The sequence below is a fragment of the Amblyomma americanum genome, chromosome 10 (assembly GCF_052857255.1).
Source record: "Amblyomma americanum isolate KBUSLIRL-KWMA chromosome 10, ASM5285725v1, whole genome shotgun sequence".
Classification (NCBI taxonomy): Eukaryota; Metazoa; Arthropoda; class Arachnida; order Ixodida; family Ixodidae; genus Amblyomma; species Amblyomma americanum.
Window position 1 is genome coordinate 117,372,075 of NC_135506.1, and position 24,212 is coordinate 117,396,286.

At 47.4% G+C, this 24,212-nt stretch overlaps 1 protein-coding gene across 2 annotated transcripts in view; it reads left to right on the forward strand.

Moving 5' to 3' along the window:
- Positions 1-24,212, forward strand: part of LOC144107017 (uncharacterized) — a 70,066-nt gene that overhangs the window by 27,254 nt on the left and 18,600 nt on the right. The window contains exons 5-9 of one of the 2 annotated variants that reach the window (XM_077640000.1): positions 6,180-6,215; positions 6,983-7,006; positions 7,262-7,312; positions 10,597-10,621; positions 12,880-12,968. In XM_077640000.1, coding sequence (XP_077496126.1) covers positions 6,180-6,215; positions 6,983-7,006; positions 7,262-7,312; positions 10,597-10,621; positions 12,880-12,968 — 225 coding nt within the window. The remainder of the gene's footprint in view (positions 1-6,179; positions 6,216-6,982; positions 7,007-7,261; positions 7,313-10,596; positions 10,622-12,879; positions 12,969-24,212) is intronic. The other variant, XM_077640001.1, reaches the window with a different exon arrangement.

Here is a 24,212-nt window from a genome sequence, read left to right on the forward strand (position 1 = left end):
CCTCCGCCTCCGCCGACGGGGTCACTGAACTGGGACCGACGTCACGGTTCACGGTCGGCGCCCATTGGCTGTTCTGTCACCGGCACGGGAAAAATAGGTACCGAACCCATCGCTCCGCGGGACGGGAGAGCAGGCTGTCCGCGGGAGAAAAACCGGCTTGGGCGGGAAGCGGCACGCGGGAAACGCCCGGCGTTGCGCGTTTTCCCGCTAATGTGAGCGCCCCTTTATACCGCCGTAATTACCTCCCCGACGGCCGGAAGTGGCTGTTGGTCATCCCTCGACACCTCCGTGCTACAATCTGTGCCTCTTTTCACGCCGCTCCACAATGCGACCACGCCGGTGTACTGAAAACATATGCTCGCCTTCGTCAGCGATTCTACTGGCGAGGTATGTACCGCTACATACGTCAGCACATTCGGTCATGCACCGCCTGCCAACGTCGCAAGAAACCTCCCCACTCCGCCGCCGCTCCTTTGCAGCCGTTACCTTGCCCTGACCGTCCCTTTGACCACGTCGGCATTGATCTTTATGGCCCGCTTCCAACTACTTCGGCTAATAATCGGTGGATCATCGTTGCCGTTGACCATCTCACCCGTTACGTCGAAACGTCGGCTCTCAAATCTGCTACCGCAAACGATGTCGCTCACTTCATTCTACACAGTCTTGTTCTTCGTCACGGCGCCCCAAAAGAACTTCTAAGTGACCGCGGCCGTGTTTTTCTCTCGGACGCCGTCGAGGCCCTGCTCAAGCAATGCCAAATCGTTCATCGCTACACCAGCGCCTATCACCCCCAGACCAACGGCATGACTGAGCGGTTCAACCGCACTCTGAGTGACATGCTCGCCATGTACGTTGACACCGCCCACTCCAACTGGGATCAAGTGCTCCCGTTCGTCACGTACGCGTATAACACAGCTACTTAGACAACAACGGGGTTTTCTCCTTTCTTCCTCTTATATGACCGGGAGCCTACATCCACCATGGACACCATCCTTCCTTATCACCCTGACCCTTCCGAGACCACCTTACTTTCCGAAGCTCACCTGTATGCCGAAGAATGCCGACAACTTGCCCGCTCTTTCACCACACAGCAACAATGGGATCAGAAGCACCGTCGGGATTCCCCGGACCCTCCAGCGTCATACCCATCTGGCGCCCTCGTTTGGCTCTGGGTGCCTTCCTCCACTCCCGGCCTCGCCACGAAACTACTGTCTCGCTTTCACGGACCTTACCGGGTTGTCCACCAAACTTCTCCGGTTACTTATATCGTTGAGCCGCTCGTTCCCTCTTCGAACCACCGTCGCCGGGGGCGCGAAACTGTGCACGTTGAGCGCCTCAAGCCTTACTATGACTCGCCCATCCTCTCCACTCCGTAAGTCGCCAGGATGGCTCCTTTTTCGGAGGGAGAGTAATTGTAATGGGACCGACAGGCGCAGCGCAGCGAAGAAGCGGACGAGTTCAAGCGGGACAACGAAGAAGCAAACGAAGTGCAGCTGGGTTTTTTCGAACGACGCCTGTGAGTGTGCCCGTCGTGTCGCCGGTCAACCAAGACCAACCGACCTGTGCTTCAAATAAACGCCTTGACAACATCAGTACCTTCTTTTTCTACAGCATTCAATAATCGAGGAAGATTATACCGGAGTGTTTGTTGTCCATAGGCAGTGCGACATTTTGGAACTTTCCATCGTTCTGCAGTTCTGGTGCTGTAGGTGGGATAATTAGGTTTTAGTTCTGCCATTTCCGTAAAAACTGGACTCTCTCGTTGGGCACTTAAACGGTACTGCCTGCATAACTTGCATTCGTATATATTTTTTTTTACTTTCAATAAATTAAGCGAAGAAAATATATGTGAAGACGTTGCTGTGTATTCAACGTTTTCAATTATTCGCGCTATTTTTTTCTGTAGCCTTTCAATCTTCAACAGATTAGTTTTTGCTGTTGTTCCCCGGACTAAATGAGAGTAGTTTAGGTGGGAGACAAAGAGAGCGTTGTAGACCATTAGTTTAACTTTTTTTGCAAGAGCATAGCGGTTGCGATTTAAAATTCCAGTTATGCAGCTCAGTTTGCTGATTAGGCTCTTTACATGACCATTCCATTGTAAAGTTGAAGTAAAATATACCCGTAACACCTTCAAAGTATCTACGTCATCAATGGCTGCGGATCTAAACATTACTGTTCCTTGTAACGAAATTTGTTTCCCTTTGGTCGAAAAAATACCACCTTTGTTTTATGTGCGCTAAATTTTAATTGATTGCTGGAAGTCCACGAGTCCAATTTGCGCAGAAAAATATTTGCTTTAGTAATTTCTTCAGCTTCAGAACGTGATGACACCAAAGCACTCATGTCGTCGGCATATATAACGAACTTGTTATCTGAGCAGATGTGGACAGTATCGTTAATGTACAAATTAAATAGGACAGAGACTAAAATGCTACCGTGTGGGACTCCTCAAATTGTTTTTTTTTCCTGTGGGAAATAAAACCATTTATGTCGACACATTGAAATCTATTTGATAGGTAACTTTTGAGGAGAGCCAAAACGTGTCCCCGTATACCATTATGATGCACTTTTTCAAAAAGCACAGTATGACTAATATAATCGAAAGCTTGGCTAAAATCAACAAAAATACCTATAGCAATACGCTTCTCTTCAAAATGTTTTAGAATATATTCCTTATGGTCCAACAGCGCCAGCTCTGTAATCAACACTATGAGAATCATTTAAACTGAAAAAAAGAGAACAGACTTCATTTGCATCTGTTGGTTAAAAAAAAATATTGTGCTAGAATTTTCCTGCCCTGACGTTTTATATGATGATGTCTGGTTTTTAGTAAAATCTCTGTTAACAAAGTAGTCAGTAAAAATATTTACCATTTCTTCTTTTAATTTCTGTCCTTCGTGAAAATTTTCTCCAACTATCTTTTTTTTCTCGCACCAACCTATCAGTGCATTTAGGTTATTCCACATAAATGCAGTGCACTTTACGTTGGAACCGAACATATTCTGATAGTACAGTTCTCTTGGTTTTATTAACTGCTTAGTCAAGTAATTACGAAATTTTTTGAACGTAGGGAGATCAGATGCTGTACGAGTTCGCATAAATGTTTTAAACAGACGTTCTTTCTTTTCAATCTTCTTCAATGGGTACTTTGTCACCCATGGTTTTCGACATCTCTTATTACCCATATGGCGTTTGAAAACGAAGTGGCGTTGGCATACCGAAAGAAACAGACTCAAGAAGGCATCATAAGCTATGTTCGCATTTGTTGCCTGAAGGACGTTGTCCCAGCAAATTGTTTCCAACTAATGATAAAAAGCTTCTAAGAGAGTATGTGTAACAGGTTGATAAATATTAAACACTTTATGGTGGAACTTTCGCCGAGTACTAACTTTTATGCTACAAAACACAGGCAAGTGATCACTAATAGGGTAAGTGAGAACACCGGTACTGACAAGGTTAGCATCATAATTTGTTATTACTACATCTAGAATTGTTTGCGTGGACGACATTAATCGAGTGGTAAAAACAATATGGTTTATACAGCCATTAGGTAGCAATACATTTTCAAAATCTGTTTTCTTCGTACTATTGCTACTCATATCAACATTAAAATCACCGGCAAGTATCACATTGTACCTATTTTGGTTAACAAACGACAATAAACTATCTAAAAGCACAAAAAATTCAAGAAGAGAAACATCGGGAGGGCGATAACAAGTTGCAAATACAGCGTCATTAATTTGCAGACGAATAATCTCAAAATTACCTGTGACACAAGAAAATTCTGAAAACAAAGCAGGCTGTAGGAGAGAGCTTACTAGCACAGACAAACCACCACCGCGTAGGCCGCCGCGGTGGCTGAGTGGTTATGGCGCTCGGCTGCTGGCCCGAAAGACACGGGTGCGATCCCGGCCGCGGAGGTCGAATTTCCATGGAGGCGAAGTTCTAGAGGCCCGTGTGCTGTGCGATGTCAGTGCACCTTAAAGATCCCCAGGTGGTCGAAAATTCCGGAGCCCTTCACTACGGCGTCTCTCATAGCCTGAGTCGGTTTGGGACGTTAAACCCATATAAACCAAACCAAACCAAACACCACCACCGCGACGAGTGGTTCTATTAACAGAAAAAGTTGCCATATTAGGAAGGTCAAAAGTGTCACAACTGCTTGATTGCCATATTTCTGTTATCAGAACATCAAAACAATTCTCAAGCTTTTTTTAGAAAGATTCTAGTTCAGCGACCTTGTTGAACACAGACTGTGCATTTAAGTGAAAACAATGAAGATACCCATGTGTCTGACCACCAAGCTATCTTAAAGTTCTTCTAAGGTAACGTGCCCTAGGTGCACCATTTCAAGACAAGGGTCACGGGTTCCCGACTACACGACAAGGCACTTAGCTACCAAGTGTGGAGAGGTCACTTACGCTCTTGATAACTTTAGCGCCATCACCACTCTTTCTACGCACCAAAATTTTCCCATTGACATGCCACACATATGCAAAGCCAGCCTGTTTATTCCACTCTTTTGTGGCTTTCAACAACACTCTCGAATAGTTAGTCATGTTTTCTGTGATGTACACTGAGTCGCCTTTGTCCTTAAGAACCACCCTTTTCAGCAGCCAAGCATCTCGTAGATCCGGCCTCACAAAACGGGCAATAACACCTTTTGTCTTTCCTGGTTTCTCCGACATCCTATGAAGTTCGAGGGTGTCCGCCTCGATGAGATGGTTCATGCCAATCTTGTCCGCCACTTCGTTGACTTTTGACAAGAGGTCCTCTCCTTCCGCCTCAGGAATACCGTGAATCTCGATGTTAAAGAGCCTGCTGCGCCATTCTAAGTCATGGACGCTGAGTTTAGACTGAGTTATATCTTTCGAGTCTGCATCTTTTTCGAACTTGACAATTCTGCCTTTAATTCCTTTTATTTCCTTATCCTGCGTATCAAGACGCTCTTTTATAATGGCAAATTCATGCAGCATCTGGATTGGGCTCTCTACTGCATCTAGCTTTTCAGTAAGAGGCAGGAGGTAAGTCAATTTCCTGTTCATTTCCACAATAAAGACTTTCAGGTCGCCATCCGCATTCCAGTCAACGTTTGAGGCGTCACCCTAGCCTCCACTCGAACGTTTGCACGCTTCCAAGCCTTCTTAGTCGACGCTCGGTTTGAGGCGAACGTCGTTTCACTCATGCCTGAACATATCGCGCCATGAAAGCAAAATTCACACTCACTGCATGTGATGACGTTATCGCTATTCTTTAGTTTTTCGCGGCATTTGCAACACCGCGTCATGGTGACCAATATCGACTAGCAAGTTGGCAGCAGCGGCAGATAGCTGAGCAACATGCACGAACTTAATACGAAAAGGTTTGACCAACCTGTAAAACACCGCGAAAAACGAATTATTCGACGACCGCCCCGCTCCGCCGCTGCTGCCAAAGACAAAGAAAGCTGCAGCTATGACTTGTATAACTACGAGCACACAGTCATTAAACCAAATACACAGTTCTCTTTCGTTTGTTCTTTTCTTCTCGGCCAGTTTTTTGTGCATTTCTTTAATCGTTGAACATCTGCTTCGTTCGATTTCGAGCGGGCATTGCTCGGGAGAAACAGGGACATGAGAGGAACACAGGAGGAGCGCTAATTTGCAACTGAAAGAATTGAAAGAGAAATGACATGCTCGAGGAATCAAGCGCGCATGCCCAGCTAGCCATGTGACGCTCTCATGTCCTTGTTTCTCTCGTGCTAAGCCCTCCTCCAAATCATGCCCTACCACCTACCCCAGATATCCACTGTGCTCAAGTTCACCTCCTTCGCTTTCTCAAGTCTTGCATAGTTTGCAATCAACGTCATTTTGTCATAAAACACTGTATTTTTTATACATTTATATCGCGATCACTTGTCTTCCTAATGCTTTGGCCGCCAAAGTTTGCCACAATCAGATAAATATCCCGGCTGTATCGGAGCGATCCACCACAGCTGTCGCTGTCAGCCACGTCGCAATTTCCGCAAATGGGCGATAAGTTTTTTACACAGCCACGCATACGAAGTCCACTTTACAGTTATGAAGCCACTAGGATTCAAAAAAGCACAGTCTGCTGTTCCTAATCTTGATATTTTATAGTTACACGAGGTATCCCACCATACAATGCAAATATAACCGCTTCACATTCTTTTAATTCAGTTCCAGCCGCTCCAGTGTCGTCCTCAAGTTCGAGCGGTGAGTTTTCTCCCTAAAGCAAGTGAATGCTAAATTTTCTTCGTTTTTTATGGTTCCAACGCAAATTATTCTTTACTATTGCAAATATTAATCACTCAGTGCACAACTTCTTTCCTTTCTTTTATTTGTGCTTGGAAGAGAGGCGAACAAAGAATAAAAGACATGCCGAATAGTTTTACTCTGCGGGCTGCAAACAATATCATTTGCAGCTTTTCTTTATCAAATTATCTTACTGTGACCCGAGCCCCTCTGTTAAACTGTTTTTATTTGCTGTAGCGTGTATTCTTGCCTTCATGACTGCGCCCTCTAGCACAAGTCTTTAATAGCTTTAGAAGGCCTTGTTAATAAAGCTGAAACGTCTTGGGTAAATTTAACACCTTCATCTTTCTATCTCTATTTACCGTGGCTGTTGTTGTACACGTAAATAAAGAGTTCTTTTTACTTACCGTGACTGTTCTTGCACAGGTAAACAAAGAGTGAGTGATTAGTTATTGTTATTATTATTACGATATTACAGCGACAGTTGTTAACAGCACCAACCCGCGGATCCATACCGCTACCTAGACGTCCACATAGTCAAGGGGGATAGGACAAAAATTATTGTGGGACCATAAAAAGAACGAAAAATAAAGTGCCCCTGCCCGTGACACTAAGAATAACGCGCTTGTGGTGGTTAGGACAGAGGGAGGCGTTAGAGATGGGTACAATAGCTGTTGCGGGTACAACGCGTGTGATGTTGCTCACGTTTACTACCATTGCTTTCACAGCGTCTGTAGGACAGCGCATTACAGGTGGGTTCTTGCATTACTAATCAAAGTGTAAACCTTCATCACTTTTTACTGCTGTTTTTATTGATGTCATTTCATTAATACGGTTCTTACGTCATAACTTCGTTGCCAATAAAAGCCTTCATAAATAGTGGCAAACTCGCTAGGTGTTCCGGAGTTTCGGTGCGTTCGAATTTCCGAAGACAATTTCTCAAAACTAAACAGAAAAAAGAGGCACAACGTAACACCCATTTTTTTTAACTATTTCAACTATCTCAGAAAGCCGCAAGAAGGTCGACGTTGCCACGAGCACAAGTAACTTGTCGAGCGGTAAGTCCTGCTGTGGATAATAATGAAGTTTGTACAAAAAAAAACTAAAAGGAATCCCGAGAAACATAATTCTTCCTCAGGGTTAAAACAGTGAACCCGCCACGGTGGCTCAGTGGTTAGGGCGCTCGGCTACCTATCCGGAGTTCCCGGGTTCGAACCCGACCGCGGCGGCTGCGTTGTTATGGAGGCAAAACGCTAAGGCGCCCGTGTGCTGTTACTAATTGGTTTTTTGGGGAAAGGAAATGGCGCAGTATCTGTCTCATATATCTTTGGACACCTGAACCGCGCCGTTAGGGAAGGGATATGAGAGGGAGTGAAAGAAGAAAGGAAGAATAGGTGCCGTAGTGGAGGGCTCCGGAATAATTTCGACCACCTGGGGATCTTTAACGTGCACTGACATCGCACAGCACACGGGCGCCTTAGCGTTTTTCCTCCATAAAAACGCAGCCGCCGCGGTCGGGTTCGAATCCGGGAGCTCCGGATCAGTAGTCGAGCGCCCTAACCACTGAGCCACCGCGTGTGCTGTTCGATGTCAGTGCACGTTAAAGATCCCCAGTTGGTCGAAATTATTCCGGAGCCCTCCACTACGGCACCTATTTCTTCCTTTATAATCACTCCCTCCTTTATCACTTTCCTTACGGCGCGGTTCAGGTGTCCAACGATATATGAGACAGATACTGCGCCATTTCCTTTCACCAAAACGAATTATTAATATTATTAAAAACTGTGAGCAACAGCTGTGAAGGAAAGTGTTTTATTTCTCTCGCAGCAAATATACACCATCGAGAGTTGATGCAATGAAAGAAACTGCCGTTTGCAGTTTGGCGAGCCCTATTGCCTCAAGACATACACTGTGTTGTGCCCTGGACCGCCTCGATCCTCGCCCATTAACAGAGCAAAAGATCCTCGGTCCGTGACCACAGCAGTCGACTGCCCTCAAGGCATACAAGGCACTCTTTGCCTACTGAGAGCGACTGGATTGAGTGACAAATTGTGACAGCGTTGTGCGTGTGTGTTATGCCTTTTTCCCTTCTCTCTTCCTCCTTTTAGTCCCCTAATCCCTCTTCCCCAGTGCAGGGTAGCCAACCGGAACCCTTTTCTGGTTAACATCCCTGCCTTTCCCTCCTCCTCTTTATCTATATATCTATCTATTGCACCCAAGTTTACCAACAGCCCGTTCAGCGCGAGAACTCATGAGTAAGGGGAAAACAATATTTCATGTACGGGAAGAAACCCGCAAATAGTACACGTAATTAATATGCTGCAGTTGATTTGGCTGACAGAGAACGTAAACGAACTCCGAAACAATCTGTGCAGTTTAGATGTTTGTGTTGATTTGAGTGAACAAAATATGAAGCAATGAAATGAGATTCTTTGAAATTTTCAAGCACGACATTTATACCCAAGGGCATTCAGCAACATTTTCGTATAAAAGTTACATGAAACAATGTCCAAGACCATAAATGATGCTGGCGTATTTTAAAAGAAGGAATGTAAGAAATCATGCGAAGCATTTTGATATTTACACTTTTATTACATGATGCAGCTGTTTTACTCACCCAGACAAGTCAAATACAACACTTTTGCTTCATAACGCTAAAATAAGTGAAGTACATATCGGGATGTGAATACCATGGTAGGTTTGCTATATGTCTGATTGCGCGCTTTGCACTTGCATTAATTTGTTTGTGTTCTTTTTGTGGTAGTTCCCCAAAAAACGAAACAATATGTGAGGGATGATAACAAAAAAAAGCATTACATATGAACACTTTAATTTTAGCAGGTAGAGACAGTCTATTGGAACATAAGAAGCCATTTACTTCAGTCATTTTATTTCGCAACCTACCTGCCTGCACGTCCCAGTTTAGAGTGTTTGTAACTATAACGTACACGCACATGACAGTTGACACGTCTTCAATTTTTGTCTCAACCCAGTATAAGTTCCTCAGTTCCATATATTTTTTTACATCTTTTTAGTAAGCCCCAATAGAAATTTATTACCATATATCACTAACTTATCTATAGATCCGCCTGTGGCACGCATGTTACATCATCAGCAAATACAATAAAACGCACTGAAAGGGGTACTGGAAATATATCGTTTGTAATGGGTAGGGATAGAAAAGGACCTAGAATACTGCCCTGCGGGACACCGGAATTAATTTCTTTGATATCTAAAAACAGCACTGTTGTGAACAACAAATTGTTTGCGGTGTTTTAGGTATGACACTATTAAAGATTGGCGCCTCTAATACCATAATAAACATTAACGAAGGACCAAATTCAATGGTTTGGAAAATTTATGTATATTCTGAAAATGTAAGCCCGTCTACAAATACTTTCAATATTATTTATTTTGTTTTACCAGTGCCATTTTCTTGCACCTATTCTTTCAAACCAATCCGGCAATCGTCTAGTATAGAATGCTTCATTCGGTTCGCGGATCAAGCTATGCCATCTCTCTCTTTTCGTTGCGGGCACCCGTTTTTCTTGGTTTCTCCGGACAACAAAGCTTGCGACAGCGTATTTTTTCATCGAAAAAAAAAAGCGTTAATGTGCGCCTGGTAGAAAGGCGCATTAAGTACGTCGATGACCTTAAAGAGGCACTGAGGAGAACTCCCTAGAATTTTTTGCTACCCTACCTTTCCCAACCCCCATTAGGGGCCAGCAAAGCTAATACCGGGGCCGGTTGGTTGATCATTATACGAACGTATGCGCTAAGAGCGACACAAGAAGACAATACACACACGACACAAGCGCTTGTGTCGTGGGTGTATTGTCTTCTTGTGTCGCTCTTAGCGCATACGTTCGCATAATAACCCCAATTGGTGCCCTTATTCCAGGGCTATCTTTATCCTCGGTCCCTGGCACCTTTTCGGGTTTTAGCTATTGTAGTTTCCTAGCCGCTTGTTTGCACATTTCGTTTCCGGGTACGCTCTGCACGCAGCCTGCGAGTTCGGGAGTACTGTGCGTCCTTGCTCCATGCACTGCCGGTCCTTGTTTTTCCGTTCGACTGGTATATATGCGCAATGCGCCGTCGCTATGGTGGCCTTTCCTGGGACTCTGCTCATGCTTGTGTTGAGTTTTAATGATGCTCATACACGAACTATCAAACAACTCGCTGATTTCTTTCATTGTCGCTTGTATGAGGAGTCGTCAGTTACCTATGCATCAAAGAAATGCTGTCATTACTGTTCGCTTTTAACTCAGTGATCGTCGTATATTACTATTTAATCCCAAATAAGTGTTCATATGAGAACTGACTGGGTGCATTACATTTTCAGTTTCAGCATACCAGGAGAAAACGCGGTAAGTTGATCAATTGATTGTCGCATGATTTCGCTCATTGAAATTCCTCCGGTATTTCTCAGTGCCCTTATTCTGACCTGCAAAAGCTATGTGTGTCACAGTCGTCATAAATCTGCGCGCGCCTTACGAGCCGCGCGGCGGTTGACTATACCTGGGACTCCTAGTATATGGGTTCTTCTTTTTTTTTGCAATGAAGGAAAAGAAGAAGGCGGGCTAATTAAAAACAATTAAGTTACGAGTAGAAACAACGGCGTTAAAGAAAAATCGTAATTTTTGTGGTAATATGCTTTTTCCCAGCAAATATATTCCATTATTATCACTCGTTCATTTATACCATACCCTGTTTTTGTCAACCTTTATAAAAATCCACAAGCGGCAGATTGCACTGAAAAACTATTGCTAAGGCGTTTTTTCGCTTTATTTGCATTCATGACGATTATTTTGCCGTGTACTTCACCCTACCGTTGTGGAACACTTCAGCTGCTGTGTTAGGTCAGACCTCTCTGTGTTTATTGCGAAAGCATTCATTCGTCGGCACGGCAACTACGTTAAAAGCACAGAAGCCTTGAAGGAAGGCATTGCTGTGTGGGTAGCGCTACATAAAACTATGGCAGGAAGTCGTCCGGCCAGTTCACGCATGTGCTCTGACCCATCGTTGGTACTTACATTTCAAACTTACTATCTCGTCAGGACAAGCTGGAGATAGCAAGCTTTAAAAAAAAGGACTTAAAATCAGCATGTAACTGAAAACGTCTCTCCAGAAGGAGTACAACACATCTGCCAGTTTATATTCTGTGCCTTCAGTGTTGTACATTGAAAATTTACATTTTCCTCGACCGCGCTAATCACTAAGCCACCCGCCGAGGTGGCTCAGTAGTTAGGGCGCTCGGCTACTGATTCGGAGTAACCAGTTTCGAATCCGACCACTGCGGCCGCGTTCCATGGAGGCGAAATGCAAAAAAAAAGAGAGCATGTGCTGTGCGATATCATTGCACGTTAAGGAACCACAGGCGGTCGAAATTATTCCGAAGACCTACACTACGGCACCACTTTCTTCCCTTCTTTCACTCAATCCCTTATTCTTTCCTTACGGCGCGGTTGGCGTGACCACCAAAAAAGTGAGACCGTTACTGCACCTTTTCCTTTCCTCAAAACTAATTTTCAATTTTCAATCTTGTCGCGATATGCTGCGGCCTATAGGGCGCTGTGCATACTACCAGACTCCCTCAAGACGCTATTGTGGCCGCAGGGCAGTGCGCGCACTCGTGAGCGAACCTTGGTGAGCCTCTGTGCATTCCTCGAACACACGGGCTTGACGTCCCGTCTGTTCTCCGCCAGGTAGTTACACGCATTGACCGAACGCTCTGCGAGTTCTACCTTGAACGATTAATAACTGGACGCCCCCCTCCAGTTGTAACCAACGCAGTGCTGTGCGCGTGTGTGACTTAATTCCTCTAAAATGAACTAATCACGCGCACAACCTGGACACATTTCTTCTTGTGTAAATAGTTTGTATATATTACTTCTCCCCCTAGCCTCTCTCCCTGTCCCTTCACCTCTTTCATTTCTCCATGCTGCCTGCTATCCTTTATTTCCGCTGCCCCAGCTCAGGTGCTTCAGTATCGATGGCAGATGCCGGGGCTAGCAAAAATCTTTTAATTCATTTTTACTAAAAATATTTTAATAAAAAAAAACCACTACCACCACCTATAGAAACAGAAAAAAAAACAGAAGTTGAGCAGATGCATATATAATACCAGGCACACTGCATGGCAAAAAAACAAGGTTGGATTCAGTGAAGAAGTAGATTTCACATCTGAAAGTGACGCAAGCACATCTTACAATTACAACAATCGATAAAGATAATAAGTACTACATTTTAAAAAGCTCACCTAGTCAATTTAGCGTGATGTTTTAAAGCTGACTGGTAATTAGTTTTGCACCATTTGCAGACATTCTCATTTTCCGTTCCATGGCCCAGAATGACGCTCCTTACAAGATGCAGCATTACTTTATAGTTCAGCATTTCTCGAATGAGACCATTATTACGTTAAGCTTCTTGTTAGAACTACTTGGAAAGGCGATGGTGTTAATATTTCGTTGCTAGAATAGCATTGTAGCTATAGATAAGTCGCACGTGTGGTAGTACATTCGCGCATTTTCGACAGCTCGTAAAAGTCCCATAGCAGTTATTTGCTAAAGAACATGTTGCTTTGCTAATGATAATGACGCATCTCTGCCTTGCACCTGAATGGCAGAGGGCTGTTCCACCTGGACCGAGTAGCAGTCTGGGCTGCGGGCTTCATCGTCGTGGCATCACTGGTCGTCTGCGTGATGGCCATCTTCGGTAAGACGGCTCAACGTCGTCTTCTCCGGCGATTCACTGGAACGGCGCGGGGCGACTGAATCGGACCTGCATTCGCTTTACTGCGTTACCAGTGTAGCGCTCATTCTGCGAAAAAGCACTGGTCTCTTTGCGTGTGTGTGCGCGTGTGCATGTATCGCCGTGTGCGTGCGTGTGTCTGCGTAGATGCGGCAAAATAACCTTGGAAAATAACACAGAACAGAGAACAAAATCAACGCGCAAACAGGGGACAGGAGCACGGTGAGAAGTATACGGTGATTCAACGCCGTGCTCTCAATAGAGCTGATACACGGGTGTCCGTTATAGCTGTGTTTATTAGCACAGGCTGTCGTAATAAGGGAGGTGCGCAAACGGGCAGGAAATCGCTGCTTCAATCACTGTGCTGATTGTTTTCGAAGTGCAATGACATAGGAAAACGACATCCAGTTGCTAAGTGCGCAATGGCTGTCACGCTGTGTTATCAGGTGCCGCAAGGGAGGTAACGCGCAGGCAGTCAGCTTCTGGTGAGCGCATATATCATCCAAAGTATGGTCATTCGATGCTGGTAATCCCTGCGCTGGATTGGCTGCTGCGAAATATGTCGCGGCGAAAGCTTATAGCTTGATAGTTTCAAGGTAACTGTATGTAGCACTCGCGAGTTATATATAGCTTAACTTTTTCGCAACTCCGAAAGCACTGCACGGGACTTATCCAAAGGCCCGAGCTGGGCCCGAGCGCGAAACTCAAAGCACGAGTCCTAACCAGACCCGCAGCTTCAAGCCCGGGCATCGCCCGGGACCGTTACATGATCATTCTATTCAGCCCGGGCCCGGCCTTGGCGTGGAACTGTTCTCTCAGCAGCTCAAGAGACAAATTGCTCACTGTGCGCAAGTCTTCTGTTGCAAAAACACAGAAGCAGCCAGCAAATGCGCTGAAATCGCTATAACACGAAGAAATTGGTGCAGTGAACACAGAAAGGAAACAAGAGAAGGCGGGTTCGCCCACACAGCTTTTTGAACAGTGATGCTGTCGCTGAGTAGCCCCGGTGTTTTACTAGTCAAATGAAAACGGTTGCTTACACGCTCCGTAATCTTTGCGTTACCTTAAGATTTTTAATGTCCTTTTTTTACGGTTTATGGTTTAAAGGAGTTTAAAATCCCAAAGCGACTATGATAGACGCCGTAGTGAAGGACTCCGGAAATATCGGCCACTTGGCGTTCTTTAACGTGCACTGACATCGCACAGTACTCAGCCCACGGTGTCAAAATATTACACGTTCTCGAAGTCGTAGCACTGAGAATTATTTTATTTCAGTTCGGATAAATTCGCGGGGTCAAATCATAGTCCAACAATGGCCACGTTACTATATATGCAGACCAAAGAAAGCAAAAGCGCCTGTGTTTGAAGCTTCTAAGTGCCTAGTGCCTAAAACAAATATCTTCTCTAATAGTGTTTCTCGTAGCATACATATCTGTTTTTTGCCGCCGAATAAGAGAATCAGCGAGTATTTTAGAACAGACGGCTTCCCGTCGAGCAGCGGAAGGAAGGTCCATTGCAGCGTTTCATATCGGACTTCAAATGTAGTACAGCCATGAGCGATAACACAATGCCGAGCAGATGTGGAGCGCCTTCTGGTGCATCCGACAGCGTGTGCTTGCCGATAGATATACGAGCCTTAGCGAGAGGTGCTGTGTAGGTTAGCAGGGGAGCGCACACACGCAAATGAGCCGTGTGTCAGGCGTTACAATGCCCCGCTAAAAAGACATCTGTATTGCAGGACGCTGCAGTACTCCGCGCTTTTAACAGCGTGAGCTCTTACTACAAACATTTGTTAAGGACGCGTCTTTGTGCAATGGAGGTCACATTGAGAAAAACAATAACCACGTGACCACACTATGCCTCATAGCAACAGTGGGCGCGTAGCGTATCAACTGACAGCTAGTTTTAAGCCTAGTTCAAGGTCTGACTTGCCTCATGAGTACGCCGGAAGTGTCCGTTCGCAGGAACTTTCCGCCTCACTTGTCAATCAAATGACGTCATCAAAACTAAAATACATAAAATAGAAGACCCGCCGTGGTGGATCAGTGGTTATGGCGGTCGGCTTTTTTTATTTATTTAATTGGTTTTTTTGGGGAAAGGAAATGGCGCAGTATCTGTCTCATATATCGTTGGACACCTGAACCGCGCCGTAAGGGAAGGGATAAGGAGGGAGTGAAAGAAGAAAGGAAGAATGAGGTGCCGTAGTGGAGGGCTCCGGAATAATTTCGACCACCTGGGGATCTTTAACGTGCACTGACATCGCACAGTACACGGGCGCCTTAGCGTTTTTCCTCCATAAAAACACAGCCGCCGCGGTCGGGTTCGAACCCGGGAACTCCGGATCAGTAGTCGAGCGCCCTAACCACTGAGCCACCGCGGCGGGGCACCTGATCCGGTGTTCCCGGGTTCGAAACCAACCGCGGCGGCCCTGCTACGATGGAGGCTAAACGCAAAGGCGCCCGAGTGCTGTGCGATGTGAGTGCACTTAAAAAGATAATAATGATAATAATAATAATAATAATTGGCTCTTTGGGTAAAGGAAATGTCGCAGTATCTGTCTTATATATCGTTGGACACCTGAACCGCTCCGTAAGGGAAGGGATAAAGGAGGGAGTGAAAGAAGAAAGGAAGAAAGATGTGCCGTAGTGGAGGGCTCCGGAATAATTTCGACCACCTGGGGATCTTTAACGAGCACTGACATCGCACAGTACACGGGCGCCTTAGCGTTTTGCCTTCATTAAAACGCAGCCGCCGCTGTCGGGTTCGAACGCCGTATAAAGATGGCTCGGTGCTACTAGTGGCGCATGCGCAGTAGTGACAAGGGAGCGAGAGAGAGAGAGAGAGAGAAAGATGACGCATAGCGAGCGGCAGTGGCCACCTGCGCCGCGCGTGGCGTCACGCGCGGCAGTGGCTAAAGGTCAGGCGACGGAGTCGGCGGCGGCCACCTTCGCCGTGCGTGACGTCTCTCGTGCTCCGACATACGCCGGCTCGCGCGAAGCGCGGTGTTGACTAACGTAGCGAAGCTTTTCGCTTCAAAAATAAAAAAACTGGCGCCGTGCAAAAAAAAAAAAACCCGCGTTCTAGAAAGTTCCCTTTCTCATTCGGGCATGTAAGCATCGGGCATGTAAGCAGACGTAGGAGCCCTCATAGATTATTTCCATCCGTTATTTATTGCGCCAGTGAAGCGGCTATCGAAGTGGGACCCCTCGGAACCAGCATCTGCATAAAATTTGGGGGCCACCCGTCTAATTCAGAATCTTCGAAGTGGTGTCAAATGGCTTGGCATGTTCTTGAGGATAAAGTTACTAATTGTGATGAAGCCCATAGTATGTGTGGGATTCGCACCGACGACCTTTCCGCCCCCAAACGGTGCATTCCGAGGACTTTCCAACGGCCCTTACGGCTGCCGAAATCGGCACTGGGAGCATACAGGATCTTTAAGCAGAAAATTGCCAAAGAAAATTTCTATGATAATTGTAGAGGAAGCTCCTTGTTGTTTGAGGCCAGGACGGGAGTTCTACGGACTAAGACATATAGAGTCAGGTACCACGAGTTAGACACGTTGTGTATTGCGTGCGGAGAGAAGGAGGAAACGCCTGAGCACTTGAAACTTTTCTGTAAAGGGCTTCACCGTAGAGTGCAAAAGCCGCGGGCGTGATTTATTCAAACCATTGGAGTTTGACAGTGAAGGAAAAATAGATTTTAAGCGCGTAGAAGCAACCAAGCGAAGGTTATGTGATTGGTGGCTAAAATCAAGACAAGACTAAAATTTCACAAGTCATGGCTGGGCTAGGTGGCTTGAACCACCGCCCGATTTCAAGGATTCAGCCTTATCCATTGATCCATCCAAGGGCGGCAGTCAGGACAGGTCAACCCTTCGACCCCCAAAGTTTTACTCTGCCGGACAAGAGCTGATCCAGACAGCACCTCGGGGCGGAGCCACAGCTGCCAGCACAGGGGTGGGTAGAACAAGTCGAAAACAGAGATGTCGCAGGCGAAAGAAGCAACCCCACTTCAGGATGGGATTAATAAATCTTAGTCGAGCTCGCAGCTCGCACAGATGGGCGGAGGTGTATGAGGCGCTTCTGTCAGGCGACCTGGATATGTTTGCTTTTGTGGAAACCCACTTACGTGACCTGGAAGAGGCACCAGTAAAAGACATCTGGGTTTGGCAGGCAAAAACAGGTCGGTGAACATGCGCAAAGGTGGCAGAGTTGGCCTCTTGTGGAAACACAGTTTGAACTGGCAAGCAGGGGGCCACAGCGCCTGCAACTATCATATGTCGGTAACAGGCGAGGTGTTGGAAAGGCCTACTGCGGGCTGTGTGGTCTACGTCTCAGTTAGTTCTAACAACTTTGCAGCGAACGTGCAAATTGAGTGCATCCGTCAAGATTCCAGCACCTGTGCACATGGAAAGCAGATGATAATAATTAGTGACTTCAATAGACACCTCAGTGAGTTATACCTGTGCTACACTGGTACGTTGAAATGACATTCGAGGCGAACGGCATTCGAAACTTCGAATGGCATTCGGACTGGACGGACCCGCACGGTGCTACACGACAATTCCAAAAGCATTCGTACAAAGGCGCTGCTGCCGTCAAGTTTTGTTTTAAACAAAATATAGCAGCAACAATGAATTTTTATAGTTACAGTCCGATATAAAATTGGTACTTTTAAAAGTAATATGTCATTTCTAATCAATTTTACTATTTATTCATTACTAAATGCTTCTGTTCTAACATAGGTCCAAGCCCATAGCCCTGCCATTTTTTGTGTGGTCTGTTGGCTACACTGGGCTCTATCTCCTGCGTGTGTCGCAAAAAAACGAAAAAGTGCAATAAACTTCACTGAATAAAAAAGCTTACTTAAAATGTACACACAGACGCACACGCACACAAAATAAAAAGACAAAACACAGCAAAAGCAACAGCACAAAGTGAAATAACTGGCACCGGGCCAAAATGGCTGCCTTTCTTTCCTACGATGGGTTCCAGAGTATGCGGTAAATATTTGCTTGCTAACAAAACTTCTGGGAAAGATCCGTGTAGTGTATATAAATAGTATTTAGAATTTCATCGTTTAACGAACGTACTTGCTTTTCAAAACTTATGCTGCCACCTATGGCGCGAAGACGCTGCGGTAGAGAGTAGTCGGGCTTGCGCCTCGAAGGCATTCCAAAATCTCGAATGTCTCCGCGGAGCTCCGTCGACTCGAATGTCATGTGAACCGAATGCCGTTCAAAAACGTCGTGTAGCAGCGCAGGTTTGGCAGTCGAGTCGAATGACACTCGTTTGGAAGGCGTTCGAAACGCCCTTGAAGCACAGGTATTAGATGGAGATACTGACAGGTATGGCATGCTTCTGCTGCAGCTGGCCGAGAACCTCCAACTTGAGCTTGCTAATTTACATCCTCAACGTGAAGGACAATTCAAATGTTGCGCGGACGGCAGTGCCACCACCATCGACTATGCCTTCGTGTCCGCTGGCTTGTACGCCTTACTGCGCAAGTTCACCATTGACAAGGAAGGAGTTACCAGTATGGGCAGTGACCACAATCACCTGCTACTGGAATTTAGCCGTTTTGGTTGGTGGGGCGCTTGCTACGACTGACGAGACAAGGCCGGCCTTCGTCTTCCGAGCCGAGAGATCATTACCGGGATGGAAAAGTTCGAGTTGTGCTCTCTTAGGCAACAAGCCAAGCCGCATGCGGACTTAATGAACACGCTATACTTGATCATGGACGGGTACATGATGCCCACGAGGCCAGGTGCACGCATCGCGAAGAACCCCTGGTGGGATGCTGAAGTGAAGGTCGCATAGGAAGAGCGCCGGCGAGTTAACCGGGGACACGAAGGGCGCTAAGAAATGTCGAAAGTGAGGAATGCGCCGCTGCCTGGGACCGATATCTATGTCTGAAGCACAAGGTGCAGACACTCGTGCAGGCGAAGCTGGCGGACCATAACCTACGAATGATACACTCACTGTCATCAGATAAGAAGAGTGCATCAGAGAAGTTTTGGCGTTACGTGAGGTCCCTGGACGGGCCTCTTCCACCTACTCCCCCCCCCCCCCGCTAACAGATCCAGCAACTGGCCAGACAGTCGCTAAACTTGGGGGTTTCTCACTAGCCACTTTACCGGAGTATTTGGGTCTACGGAGTGTGACGATTCTCGCCCGACAGGAACACTGAGCATCGCCACCTGACCAAGGACTCAAATTGCCCCGAGCCAAACCGCTACAAGATGGGCAGTCTTAAAGCAGACAGTGGAGCGCGCCCTAAAACACATCAGCGCTGCAACGGCAAGCGGCCCAGAGTGCCTGCCAGCTCGTCTGGTCAAATGCCTAGAGGAAAAAGATAAGGAACAGTTGGCTGACATCCTGACGGATATCATCCAAGAGAAAGCATCGATCCCTGATGAATGGAAACATGTCTAGGGTACGCTCGTCCCGAAGCAGATAGGGGACCCAAGCAACATCAGTGATTATGGCCCTATCACGGTGACAAGTGTAGTATACCACCTGTGGGCTCGTGTGCTTAGAGACTGGCTGAGCGGATGGACTGAGACGAGGGGCATTCTCAACGAACTGCAGAATGCCTTCCGCCCCGCAACTTTTTTTCTGGAAATTTTTCTGTTTGTGTGACGCACATAACACACAGTGTGTGTACATCACACACTGCTTGCTGAAATCGCTCAACGTGGCCAGTAAGGCTAACGCATTTAAAAATTAATGAACCTACGCTGAGGCAGCGATAGCATAGGTCGTCGGTTCAAATCCTTGCCGCGAGCTAGACTCTAACTTATCTAGTAAGGTTATGCTGCACGAACCGCGAAATCGTATCCCACCACTCCGAACACTCTGCGTCAAACAATTGAGCCCCAATGTCTATATGAAGATTCGAAAAAAAATGGAAAATTGGTTTTTGGGGATATGTCTCACATATCGGCGGACACCTGAACCGCGCTGTAAGGGAAGGGGTATAGAGAAGAAAGGCTGGTGGTGGTGGTGGTGCCAACTTTTATTGCCAACGATGTAAATGGTGAAGGAGAAGCCCCCTAAATGGCACTTGAATGCTCCTTCACTGTGAGGAAGCACCCCTCCAAAGCGAAGGATAGCCCTTGGACAGCGATCTTTCTCAGAGCGCTGGAGATGAGCCGGCGGTGGTCTTGAAAAGTTTCGGTCAGAAGAGTCTCGCAGTAGGACTCCGCCACGGTCGGTAACGGAGGATGAGGGAACGTGGGGCATATGAGCAGGGTGTGCAGAAAGTCTCCAGGTTTCCGCAGTTTGCATGAGGAGGAAAATTGGTCTGGGTGTTGAGCATGTAGTAGTACGGGGTATGGAGCAGTCCGACTTTTTAGTCGTCGCCAGTGTGCGGCCTGCGCTATGGTGAGGGATGGGGTTGGGGATGCGTACCCCCTTCGTTGTTCCGTTAGTACGAGATAATATCACGGAGGGAGAGCAAGCGCTCCACGGCCCGTGGAAGAGGCTCGACTCCCGCCCGGAATGTTAGCCCTCGGGCTAAGTAATGAACCTCCTCGTTGCCAGGGAGGACGGCATGTGTTGGCGTCCAGATGAGGGTTATAGGGCGCCGGGGCTGCCAGAAGTGTAGTAAACGAGCATCAGTGCGGGATATGTAGCCATTGAATTAGTAGAGAATGGCAGATTTAGAATCAGGTAAGTTTTGTGGCAGATGTAGAACTGAGAGCAAGCGCTATGGCTGCCTCTTCCGCATCGATGGTAGAATTGGTAATGATTGAGCTGGAGGTCAGAAGCTTTGCTTAACTGTCGGCTTCCGCTAGGGCCATACGGGAGCCTACGGGGAGGGGGGGGGGGGGTTATACGGGGGAGGAGGGTGTGAAAGGGACAGAGAGGTGCCGTAGTTGAGGGCTCCGGATCAGATCGCAAAAACATTTATTGAAATCTAGAATAGAGATCTTTGCGGCTTCAGACGGCGTCTTCCATCTTCCGATGGCGTCTTTCGCCTTCATTCACAGGGTTGGTGCCCTAGTCCAAGGCTCCACTGAGTATGGCCATCTCGCGAGCGAGCTCTACTAGGCCCCTTTGGTCTTTCAAGCTTACGCTGGAAAGCATACTCTCCCACTGTTCCACAATCGGCCTTTTCATTCTATAGATAGTTGGAGGCTCAATCTTTTGACAGGCACATGATATGTGGAATAAATCTGGTTTCTCTCCACACCATGGGCACCTAGCCTCACACTGCGTAGGAACATTTTACTAAGGAGGTTTAGATTCGGGAAAGTACCCGTCTGCAGCTGTCGACATGCAACAGCATCCTCTCTGCTTAGATCCTTATGTGGGAGTAGACACTTCAGTCTGACTCCTTTATAATAATTTAGGATATCTGAGTAGCCCATGGGTACTGACTCAGGTTCCTCGAGGCTGGATGTGTCGGACGCCCGATTGGTATGCCCTCGAGCTATCATATCCGCCTCTTGGTTCCCTGCTATGCCAGTGTGCACTGGTACTCAGATTATGGTATGCTGCACCTTGTTTCCCGGATCGCTTCAGCAGAGTATGTGGCGTGCTCTGCGCCCAATTCTGTCGTTTTTATAATTACGTCATGCTGCTTGAGAGTCTGTTATTATTGTTAGAAACCTGCCAGATCGGTAGCCCTCCAGTGCTGCCAGAGCTACCGCTGCGTCTTCGGCCTCGACTGTCGTGCAGTCTGTAGTGATGCGCTGGTGATCTCCTTGAGGTCCGAATTAACCACCGACGCCACTGCTCTGCTGCTTTGTCTTCCGTGCTTGACAAACATTGCCGAGTCCGTATACCTTGTGTTGTCCTTGTTTGCCAGGGTTCCCTGCATGTACTGCGCTCTTGCTTCCCTACACGCCTTGTGCTGTTCCGGTCCATATTCGTGGGTATCGGTGCGACTGGCAGTGTACTGCGATACTTGTCCGGAATGTCTTCGCTACTTTCGATCTCTTGAATCATGTTGCCGCCTCCGTATCTTCGCAGGAGCACCCTTCTCGTGGGGGTCTGCATCGACCTACGTGCCTAAGAGCATAGTAGTGCATCTCTCAGTTCACTGATGGTATTGTGCAGTCCCAGGGCTAGCAGTTTCTCGGTCGATGTGCACCGCGGCAGGTGAAGCGCTGTCTTGTACGCCTTTCGCAGTATGACGTCCGCTTGTTCTTCTTCTTGCTTGATGCAATCGTGCTAGGGAAGGCTATACACCACTCTGCTAACCACAAGGCTCCTGGCTAGCTTGAGGGTCGCTCTCCTTCATACCGTGTCTCTTGCTGGATAATCTGCGGATCATACGGGTCACCTGCATAGTGGCGGTCTTGAGCAGAGTCAGCATATGATTGCACCGCTTATTGGACTGAAGCCACATCCCCAGGATCCGAATGGTGGTCTCCGGAATGGGCTGCCCCTCGAGGTATACATTGAGTCTGAGCTCATCGCTTGTAGGGACCGTTCGATTTTGTTTTCCTCCGCACACCCTTAGGAGCTCGGACTTCTCCGTCGAGCAGGCGAGGCTCCTGGCCCTAACGCAGGTTTCTACGCAGGTGGCCGCTTTTTGCAGTCATTCTTCTTTTTCGCTGAGCGATCGCCGGTTCACCGATACCATCATGTCGTCAGCTTACATGGTGTGCCGTGTTCCTTCAATTTGTTCGAGTTGTCTTGATAGCCCGATCATTGCGATGTTGAAGAGGATGGGGGAGATGACCGACCCTTGAGGAGTTCTCTTGTTTGTGGTGCGAAACACCTCGGATCTGACTTCTCCCAGGCCGATTGTTGCTGTCCGGTCAGAGAGGAAGGCCTTGACAAAGCCATGAATCTTTCTCCCACAGTTCCGGCTATCTATTCCTGTGAGGATGGCTTCGTGGCTGACATTGTCGAAGGCTCCTTTAATGTCCAGTGCCGTGATGACGTGTTCGCCGTTCCGCGGGACGTTGCTGAGCGCCTCCTCCTAAGGTGGAAGAGCACGTCTTACATCGTTAGTTTTAGCGCGGAGTCCAAACATGCTGTGGTGGTACAGCTCGTTGTCCTCCATATAATTTTGCAGCCTCATAGTAACTACCCGCTCGTATAGCTTGCCTAAGCATGACGTGAGGGAGATGGGACTAAGATTTTCTACTTGCAGTTTCTTGCCCAGTTTTGGAATCATCACTACCTCCGAACGCTTCCACTCCTCGGGTACTGTCTCCGCCGCCCAGTGGTTGATGTAGTAAGTTCGACTACCAACTCATCACTGAGGTTGCTAGTCATCGCGTTCTTTATCTCTGGAATAATTTCGACCATCTTGGGATCTTCAGCGTGCACTGACATCGCAGAGCACACGGACGCCTTGGGGCGCATTAACACTTGTCCAAAAATCCGGCGAGCGAATCCGCTTCGCTCGCCGGGAAAACTAGGACCTGTTCTCATCTGTTGACGCCCGGGCAAGGCGGAACAGCCGCGCCGCTGCTGTTTCTCGCTTTTCCACAAACTTCCCGGCCACCACGTCACCGCTCGCGGAGTACACAGATATGGTTAGAAAAGAGCATAAATTGATGCTGTCTGTGCACCATAACCGTATGCACGCTTGCGTACGTGAACGCAAGCACATTCCCATTTTTAGTTCAGCGTATGCAAGCATACTCGCAACGAAAGGCCCAGCCTAGTGGCGCCATCTGCTTGTCAGGACGGGAACTAGTACTGTCAACAAAACCGGCGCTCCTCGTAGGCCTAGTAGCGGCAGAATCGTCACTCAAAATAAAAATAAAGCAAATTTATCACTTATACTTTTGCTTATAGGAGAGGTGAGGCGAAGCGATGTACCGGTGTCCGATTTATGGCCAGTGAACGCGCTGAACAAGGCCGCAACAACGATTAATTCATTCCGAGGCGAGGGGCCCTGCGTCGAAGGGCGCCGCCATGTTTTTCGCCGCGGCGGCGAACGCGGAAAATTTGGGTCCAGCCCGATCGCTCTCGCCGCGCCGCTTTCCGCCTTGCTCGGCGTCAAAAGCGGCCGAATCCGCTTCGCTCGCCGGATTTTTGGACAAGTGTGAACGGGCCCTTAGCGTTTCACCTCCATCGAAACGCGGCCGCCGCAGTCGGGTTGCACCCAGGTACTCCGGACCAGTAGCCGAGCGCCCTAACCCCTGAGCCACCACCGCAGGTTCGAAAAAAATTAAAATTGAAAATTCGTTGCTGGGGAAAGAAAATGGCACAGGAACTGTCTCACATCTCTGCGGAC